The sequence below is a fragment of the Muscardinus avellanarius genome (genome assembly GCF_963383645.1).
Source record: "Muscardinus avellanarius genome assembly, chromosome: 5".
NCBI classification, from domain to species: Eukaryota; Metazoa; Chordata; class Mammalia; order Rodentia; family Gliridae; genus Muscardinus; species Muscardinus avellanarius.
The window spans coordinates 88509427-88519728 of record NC_137790.1 but is presented as its reverse complement, the minus strand read 5'-3'; the positions used below and the strand labels follow the sequence as shown (position 1 = coordinate 88519728).

Genomic DNA, 10302 nt, shown 5'->3' with positions numbered 1-10302 from the left:
GAAGGGTACCAAGAGTCCTTCTACAGAGGACTGAGTATTTGGAAAGTACTACTGCCTTCATGCTGGGTGGCTGTTCCATCTGATCCATGATACTCTGTAATATCACTTCATTGCTTTCAAGGTCCCCAGTGAAATTAAGGCTGGGTCATAATTCATGACACCAGATGCTACATAGAAAGTAAGTCAAGGTACAAAAGAAAACCATTTGTAATAAAAAGAATGTCTTGGTTAAAAGACTAATCAGAGTGACACTAATCAGTAGACCACGGAACTGCTATGGTTGGTAGAGGAAGGGTAGAAAATACCAATATCCGACAGCACTGGAAAAGGATCCATCAGACAAAAGTACAAAAAGCTCACATGGATCAGAGGCCTGGGCTCTTGCCTGGACTCTCACACGGTGGTTTCTATTGTTTCAATCACTTCCAGATCAGACTGCGACGGGGAGAGAAGGGTACACTCATCCGGTTCCCAGCTGCTCTCGGGACTATAATCTTCCTCTGAACTCAGTTCTGCTCCTTCTTCTGTGTCCTCATCACAAGACTCCACATAGTGGGCCCCAATCGCATTGATCCCGGAGTCCTCAGAACTTGAGGGAGAAGAGCAGTGGTCTATTTTTGGTGTATTGCTCTCTTTTGAAATTAAGGCATTGTGTGCAGAGATCTCCTCAGGGCTCGTCTTGTGGGAATGTGGCACTGACTGCTTCTGCACATAGCACATCTTCCCATTAATACATTTCACCTGATAGTTGTCAATGAAGAGATCTGAAATCATACAGTACCTTGGTGAGTCCGGGGGGAGGGGAGGCTGGAAGACAGATGCAAATTTCAAAAAGTGTTCGGTGAGCGAGACTGAGATCTGAATGGTGTTTGTGGGTTCCCGAGGCTGGGCAGGAATCTCAGTGCTTGGGAGCTGTTCCACGGGAGTCATGGGCTGGTACACATATTTGCCTGTGGAACACAAAAGAGAGAGTTAAAATACACAAACTATATTATCTATAATGGTTCTGAGGACACAGAATTATCTTAAAAATATTTCAGTAATATCTAGACAGAAACTAGTGATAGAATCATTCAACATTGTTATAATCAACTAAAATACTGCATGGTATATAATAAATTTCATCTAAGAAATTCAATATATTTTCTAAATTTTAATCCCTACTTATGAGTTTTCTATGGCTCTGAAGTAAGTAGATGGTTACTATAGTCCTTAATTTACAGATAACTTTAAATGATTTACTCATCATACTGGAAAAAAGAAAATTCATGATTTTAGTAGGGTAAAATCACAATTTGTAAAATAGTATACTATAAAATTAGTTTATTTTTTATCTTTAACAATAAATTAATGTACATGTTATAATATACCAAATTATAATAAAAATTATGGAAGAACACAGATGGATGCAGTGGTACACACCTATACTCACAGCAAGTCAGGAGGCTGAGGCAGGAGGGTCACAAGTCTGAGATCAGCCTAGCCAACTTAGCAAAACCCTGTCTCCAAAAATAAAACAAAAAGATGGGGGTGTAGCTTAGTGGCAGAACACCCCTGGATTCAATTCTCAGCACCATGCAAAGAAAAAGAATTATGAAAGACATTCACTTTCTATGTTTCTATGTATGGTTTTCATTTCCTTTTTTTTTTAGTTTGTTTGTGGTACTAGGGGTGTGAGGGGTACTGGAGATTGAATCTGAGGCATTCTACCTCTGAGCTATACTCCCACCCCTTTTTTTTATTTATTTATTTATTTTTGTGGTACTGGGGGTGGAGCCCAGGGGCTTTCTACCTCCGGGCTATACTCCCAGAACTATTTTATATTTTATTTGGAAACAGGGTCTCACTAAATTGCTGAGAGCCTCACTAAGTAGCTGAGGCTGGCTTCAAACCTGTGCGATTCTCCTGTTTCAGCCTCCCAAGCTCTGGGATTACAAGTGTGCGCCAACACGCCCGGCCCGCTTTTTATTTTTGAAACAGGGTTTCACTGAGTTGCTGAGGCTGCCTTGAATCTGCCGTCCCTCGCTGGAACTGGTAATTAAACCCAGGGCTTTGGGCAGGCTAATGAGCATGCGCTCTATCACTGAGCATCCCAGCCCCTAAGTTTCCATGTTTCAGTCAGAACACACACACATATTTAATAAGAAATGGACTACTGAGTTTTCCTGGCCATTCTTCATGACAAGCTTGAGGGTGTAAAGATCCTCTCTAGACACAAGGATATCAGAGGCCTGCTGAGGAGGCTTTTTCTCTGACTCCAATGTGCAGGAACTCAGCAGCCCAAGCCTTACATGGGGCAACCTGCAGGGTGCTTCTAGGAGACCAAGCATCTCATCTCCAGACCCTCCCCTCTGCCCTCAGCCCTGGACCATTCCTCGGTTTACACAGAAGTGAAATCTAAAAGGATCTGGTCCCAACGTGTCCCCCTTCTTCAGTCTCCTTACTTTATTCTACACTTAGCAAAGCCTCTCATTTTGCCAAGGGCTAAGGAAACAGATGAAAAGTACCCAGTCTGTAAATCTAAAATTATTTCAAAATAAAAAGCTAAAAGGGAGAAAAGAGCCTCCCCAAACCCAGAGACAGTCGCACTACTGTGGGCACCTTGAGTTTCCCCAGTTTAGGTGAAATTGTTGTCAATCCGTCCGAGTGGTATCTTCTGCACATATCGGTGACAGAGCTTTTTAACCTTAGTGCTACTGGTATTTTAGGCCAGGTAATTCTCTGTTGTGGGCCATCCTACACATTGTAGGGTGCTCAGAGGCGACCCTGGCCTCTGCCCCTCAGTAGGTACCAGTAGCAGCTCTTCCCCAAGCAAGATAAAGAGAAATGTGGCTGGACATTGTCCAGTATCCCCTGAGCTGCAGCCCCTTCCCAGCCAGGAATCACTGGTGTATGGCAGCCTCATGAACATCTTTTGACTAGCAGTCACTGTGTATATCACTGATTTCTTGGTCAGACTGGAAATCTTGGTACATGATCACATTTGTGAGAAAAACTGTCTTTGGTTTTCTAGTATTAATTAAGCCATGGGAAAATAACAATTTCAGATCAGAAATGTGAGCAACACAGAACGCCATAAGTTATGCGCACTATTGGTGATTTACCCAAACCAACCCAGCCTGCGTGTGGTTTTTTACTTGTGTTTTTTTTTTTTTTTTAAAGAAGCAGCTTGGATTCCATGATTTCTTTGTAATGAAGTTACTCTGAAAATATCTTCAGTTTCATCCTGGAGTGCCTCACAGAACACTGTCATACCTTAGCAAGGTGCTGTGGCATAAGCCTGTAAGCCCAGTATTTGGGAGGCTTAGACAAGAGGATCGCAGTTTGGAGGAATGCCTCAGCAAGTAGTAAGACTCTCATCAACCTACTGAGACCTTGCTTCGAAATAAAAAGTAAACTGGGTGTGATGATGCGTGTCTATAATCCCAGTACTTGAGAGGCTGAAACAGGAGGGTGGCAGGTTTACAGTCAAGCTCAGCAAATTAGCAAGGCTCTCAGCAACTTAGTGAGATCCTGTTCAAATAAAAATAAGGCTGAGGATATTTCTCAGAGGTAGAATGCTCCTGAGTTCAATCTCTAGTAACACACACACACACACACACACACACACACACACACACACACACCTTTGGGTTCCCAGGTCTGCCTCCAAAGCTGAACAAATATCATACAGACTCTATGGTCTGAAAAAAATATAAATTATGGGAACAAATCTACCATTTGATCCAGCAATACCACTTCTGGGTATCTACCCAAAAGAAAAGAAACCAAACTACCAAACTAATGCATGTGTATCTATGTTCATAGCTGCACAATTCACCATAGCCACACAATTCACCATAGCCAAACTATGGAACCAGCCAAGATGTCCATCAACAGATGAATGGATTACAAAACTGTGGGATATGTACACAATGGAATTTTACTCAGCCATCAAAAAAAACCTCAATTACATCATTTTCAGGGAAATGGATGGAACTGGAGGACATTATGCTAAGTGAGATTAGTCAATCACAAAAAATAAGAAATCAGATGCTTTCCCTAATATGTGAGAGTTAGGGAGAATTGGGTCATAGGAGGAACTCTAGATGAAAAAGAAAATCCTACGAAGGAGCAAACAAGACAACCTAAAGGAGGAGAAAGGAGGGGGGAAGAGGAAAATCTCTAAAACACACAATGTACTTAAACATATCAAATTCAACCACTAAGCTGAGCAAGGGAGGGAGGGAAGGGGAGCGAATGGGGTGGGAATTGGGTAGGGGTTAAATCAGTGATGTGTGCATGTCTCTACACACAAGTTTTTTACCCCAATATGATGTATGAATATAATGCACCAATAAAAATTAAAATAAATAAAAATAAAAATTAGCCAGGCATAGTGGCACATACTTGTAATCCTAGTGCCTAAGAGGCAGAAACAGGAGGGTTGAGGACAACCTAAGCAAGTAGTGAGATTCTCATCAACCTAGTGAGACCATGCTTCAAAATAAGGATAAAATAGGGCTGGAGGTGTAGCTCAGACACAGAATGCCCTGGGTTCAATCCCCAGAACCACAAAATAATTAATAAATAAGTAAGTAAGTACGTAAATAAACAAATAAATAACAAGAACCCAGCCAACCTACCCAAAGAACTTGGTTTAAAATATACCATCTCCATTTCTCTGCATATGTAACAGAAGGTATTGCTGCTTGCTAGGCAGAGGTGAAAGCAGGTTAGATCTAATAGCTGGCACGGCAGAACCCCTGTGTTCAAGCATTGTGGATGGAAAGGAGACAGGCCCCACGGCCCCTCCAAATCCTCCAGCCTCAGGATTAGAGAAGGCGTGCTTGAGCAGAGGAGAGAGAAGGGACGCGGGGAACTTAATATGGAAAATCCTCTCTTGCCTGCAGAGTGATCACAAGGAGGTGGACAAGTTTCAAAGTCAGTTTTTACCTCTGAGTCCTCCATCTCTGGACTACATACAGTCCTGTTCCCTCTGGCTCTGAGGATGGTTCTGGAAGGCAGGAATCAATTGCCAAGATCCTCCTGTGGCTGTGATGAGTGGTAACTAGGCTAGAATTCACTGGGTGGAATGAACTTAATCAACAAGCATGTCTTGACTGCCCACCATGCACAGCTAAGATCAATAACTTCTGGCCAAGATAGAAAAGACAAATCTCCAGTCTACTCTGCACTGTGCAGACAGGAGAGGGTAATTCCCCAGGTCCCCCAAGATCCCTCTGTCCTGCATCCACGCACGCCATCTCTGGTCCTGAGCTGGAGGACCTGGGGGGACCTGCCCCTTGTGTCCCATCACCCATCTCCCCCCACCTCCTTGTGTGTCTTCAGACTCTTTGGTCTCTCCTCTTGGCGCGCCTCTTTCTTTCTCTGGTCCCTTCTCCTCCAATGCTCTATTTTTCTTTCTTGAAGCGTGATGCTATAAACTGAACTGTGTACACAGCAGGATGGTATTTGGAGGTGGGTATTGAGGTTGGGGCTGCCATACCCAACCTCTCCTAAAGCTCTCTTCATGCTCCCTTTGCTATGGAGAATCTTTTTAATGTGATGCCACCTTATTTATTGATTCTAGGTGTTATTTCCTGAGTTTTAGGGTCTTATTAAGAAGTCTGCTTGTACCTATATGCTGGAGAGTTGGCCTTTTTTTCTTCTAATATTTGCAAAGTGTCTTCATTTCAGAAGGGCATAACTTCTTTACCATGATGGAACCTATTAACATTGAGCAACACTGTAATGAGGCAGCTCACCAGAAGCAAGGTTTATCTACTCATTAAAACAGTTACTGAGTATCTGCTGCTGCAGGGAAATAAAAGGAAATGCCATATGTAGCCATGCTTCTGGGATTTTTCAAGTTTGTACAGAAAATTTTAAAAAGTAGAAAAAGAATAAACTAGCCACATGTGGTAGTACATGCTTATAATCCCAGTACTTGGGAAACTGAGGCAGGCCAGCACGTGGTAACAGAGCAAGACCCTGTTTCAAAATAAAAGAAGGCATTTCAATCCCCAGTACCACAAAAAGAGCTATGTGTAGGAATATCTAGATGCTCAGGGGCAGTGGGACGGGAATCCAGGCCCAGTGAAGGGTCTGACTTGGCTCTCAGGAGCTGAGCGGGGTTGTGGGACAGTGAGCAGAATGTTCTAGACTGGTTTCAGAGCTGGGGTGTGTCAGTTGAGCATTGGGGGCTCAGAGAGTAGACTAAGAGTGAAGTCTGAGGGCGAGACTGAGGCCAGGTGGGGCCTCACATTCAAAACCTAGATGCGCACAGGTGAGCTGCTAAAGACAGACACTGAGGCCGGCAGAGGCAGTAGGTACGGAGAGGACTTTAGAGTCTTTGCTCTGGTACACATATGCTGCTGGACTCAAAGAGGAGAGACAGGCGCTGCGAGGAGGCTGCTGCAGATCTTCAGCATGATGTTCTGATCTTGGCCACACAGCGTGGGGGGGGAGCAAACACAGGAGACACCTTCGGAAGGAGGCTGGTCCAGGGGTCAGAGCAGAGACTGTGCAGTCAAAGACACCTGAGGTCGTCCAGCCCTGCTGCTCACTGGCTGTCTGACCTTTATGAAGCTGTTACTGTTCTCTTGTTTTCAGCTTCCCCGGTGTAAGAGTGGATAGTGCTGTCTACTTCAAAGGGTGGTTGAAGGATTAAACATGAAAATGCTTCTAAGGATTAACTCAGTGCTGGGACGCTGTAAACACTCCATACTCTGCTTACGGCAGGCACAGCTACCTGCAGGGCTCTCTGAGCCTCTCTAGAGCCTGCCAGGTCGCCCTTCAGCCTAGTCTGGTACACACCAAATGCAGCCAACGTCCTGACTCAGCTCCTCCTGTCAACGCCCCTCTGACCCAGTCGTCTGCCACCCTACCCTCGCCACCTATCCCCAAGCCCTACATCTGCTTTCACCCCATTTTTCAAACTATTATTACTAAACCTCAATTATGTACTGGGTACACTAGGGACATGGGTCAAAAGAGCAAGCAAAATGACTGTCTCCTAAGCCCCTGGAGCCTACTCAAGGCAGGACTCATACTTTAAACAAAGGAGCACACAAAAAGATACATAATTACAAGCCACTAAAAGTGATAGGCAAAAGTAATAGGAAAGACAAGCAAAATCAGTGATTAAAAATTATTTGAAGCCGGGCGTGGTGGCGCACGCTTGTAATCCCAGTATTCGGGAGGCTGAGACAGGAGGATCGCATTTGCATCCAGCCTCAGCTACTTAGTGAGACCCTGTTTCAAAGTAAAGAATAAAAATATAGGACGGGGGGCGGGGGGGGGGCTCAGAGTCAGAATGCCCCTGGGTTCCATCCCCAGTGCCACAAAAATAAATTATTTGGGATGCCTGATTTGGATGGGGTGCCAGGGAAGACATCCCTGAGGAGAGAGAGTAGGGCTAATCAGGCCAAGAAAGAGGGAAAGGCCTGGCATGGCGGGGGCACAGGGGAAGGGTACAGGGTGATGGGGTGGTGGAGGCGGCACCACGCAGGCCCTAGGCCCTGCCGACACTGGGCTCACACGGTAGAAAGCCTTTCCTCAGTTTTAAGGACAGAAGTGCCATGGTCTGATTTGCTTTTTGCTCATTTTCACTCCCACTTGCTTCTCTTACTATATGGGCACCAACAAAGCTAATGCAAAGTACCCTTCTCCTAGGATCATCCTCAGGGCTTGACTTGAGCCACATGGGTAAGAGATGGAGTGAAGGAGGGGAAGGACCACCAAGTAACTGTGCAGGGAGGGCCCTTTGCCAAGAGACTTCTGTAATCCACACAGCTCCAGGCCACAGCTCAACACCCTGGAGTATGGCAGCAGGTACAGCGAGACTTGCCTTAAAAAGAACATTTCTGTAAGTACCATAAGCCAAAAATAGAAAAGCTATCTGCCTCACTCACTTATGAATTTGCTGCAGCCAAATGGAAAGGAGAGAATGATAGATGTATAATTTTTAAACCATGTTTAGTATTACCTGAGCCCAACTTTTCTGTTTTAAGGGATAGATATATGCAAAAACCTCTTGTGTATTTTAATAAGAAACTGCCAGTGAACAAACAGAATGAAGAGGGAAAATATAAAATGCACCCCACTTACAATCCAGCTTGGGTCACACAAACATCTGTGAACACAGAGGAAGAAAAATACCGAATTGTGGGCAGAGTCTGTGTAGTATAGTCGTTCAGGAAAAACTGAGGGTTAAAAGATTTGGGGAAGGCTCCACAGCAACCATGGAATGAAAACTGAGAGCCGGGACTTGCTAAGAGACAGTGATGTGCCTTGTGCAAACACACACTGGGGAAGAGGTGCGGGGTGTTAGGAGGGCGGGCGAGGTGAGCAGCCTGACCCGCGCCACGGCTCCCTATGACCAAGACTAGACACATCGCCCAGATACTCCGGAAAGAGAAAAAAACCCTCTCCTGTCGTGTGAGGTCAGATACAGTAAGAGTCACTCTGTTCCACAAATTGGCACAAGGACACTCCTTGAACCCAGAAGACACAGGCAACTGCAGTTCAAAGAGGTCCCTTCTAGGGCCAGAGTTTAGAGTCATTCTGCCATGCAGGTTTAACTAAAACAGGACATGCTGTGTGTGAGAGGGGGAAAGGGTGGGAAATCTTATAGGTGTCCAGTTTCTTTTAGGTCATATGAACTGTATATGTCTACCTATTTCACTTAACCTAGAAAGTCCTACTTATCTGCTGGGAGTGACTCCGCAGCGCTAGTGGAAGATAGTAATTGGTTAGAAACAGAGCTGAGAGAGCGTCTCCCCAGGATGGGTCACTGGGGTGGCATAAAGCTTGAAAACTATATGTTGAGAGAAACGATGGCTGCTGGCAGGGCACAGAGACCCAGCCAGAATGGAGTGCGTGTCTGCAATCTGCAGCACAGGAAAACACTCAGAAATGTGATGGAGGAAAAGAGGAATAAATGGGAAGGCAAGTGGCTGACTGTCAAAGCCACCATCACTATGAGGTGAGAAAAAAACCCTCTAACAGTTAATTTTATTTTATTTTATCTTTTTTGGTGGTACTGGGGTTCCTGGAAGCCCTTCTACTTCTGGGCTACACTCTCAGCCCTATTTTTATATTTTTATTTGTAAACAGGGTCTCTTAAGCCAGCAAGGCTGGCTTTGACTGCGTGATTCTCCTGTTTCTGCCTCCCAAGCGTGGGGATTACAAGCGTGCGCCACCACGCCGGGCGACAGTTAATTTTAAAAAGTGTTATTTTTTTGTAATAAGTTTTTAACTTACAGACATTTATGAGATGACCTCAGTTTCCTACCTTTCTCTGCAAAAATCATTACATATGGACTGAAACAACAGATTTTTTTTTCCAGTACTGAGAATGGAACCCACAGGCATTCTACCTCTGAGTTACACCACCTAGCCCTATTTCTTGTGTGTGTGTGTGTGTGTGGTACTGGGGATGGAATCCTTCTACCTCTGGGCTATACTCCCAGACCTATTTTATATTTTATTTGGAAACAGGGTCTCTTAAGCCAGCGAGGCTGGCTTTGAACCTGCGCAATCCTCCTGTCTCTGCCTCCCAAGCGCAGGGATCATAAGCGTGTGCCACCACGCCTGGCGATCCATCCCTATATTTTTTATTCTTTATTTTGAAACAGGGCCTAAGTTGTAGAAGGCCTCACTAAGTACCTGAAGCTGGCTGCTAACCGGGATCCTCCCATCTCAGCCCCTCAAGTACTGGTATTAAAAGTGTGCACCACCACGCCTGGCTGAGATAACAGATTTCTAAAACTGCAGTTGGAAAAGTCCATTTGGGAACAAAGAAATCCCTGTGTGTGGGGAGTGTAAAAGGTGAGAACTCCAAGCATAACAATTCTGGCATGGCTTTCTACCCCTCTGCTAGCACACCACTGTAGAGTTCTACAGATCCCAAACACACTAGCAGCCCTATATCCCATGGAAAGATACTGCTGACAAACTAAAGCAAAGGGTGTAAGACATCTGTCGTGTTTATTTATTGATCTAGGGTTGAAAAGTTCAGGAACTTACAAGGAAAGATGCTAACTAGACAAAGGTGATCTATGAATATAAGATCTTGAAGCACCTGAATTATCTGTGCTTATTAGCAGGCGGGCTCAGCGGGAACTCAGAAAATGTCTTTTTATGTGTGTGGGTACTAGGAATTGAATCCTGGTGCTTTCTACCTCCAGGCTATACTTCCAGTCCTTTTCTGTTGTTTGCTTTCTTGCTTGATGGTTTTGAAACAAGGTCTTGTTAGGTTGCTGAGGCTGGTCTTGAAACTGCAGCTCCTGCCTCAGTCTTCCAAGTGTTGAGATTACA

The 10302-nt window shown here is 44.8% G+C and overlaps 1 protein-coding gene across 1 annotated transcript in view; it reads right to left on the bottom strand.

The window, feature by feature from the left end:
- Positions 1-393: 393 nt before the first annotated feature.
- The window catches only part of LOC308263384 (UPF0524 protein C3orf70 homolog), a gene marked incomplete at both ends in the record, with an annotated part of 79332 nt that continues 69423 nt past the window's right edge, over positions 394-10302 (bottom strand). Inside the window, one exon of the mRNA XM_080696385.1 lies at positions 394-950. Within this exon, the coding sequence (XP_080552511.1) occupies positions 394-950 (557 nt within the window). The remainder of the gene's footprint in view (positions 951-10302) is intronic.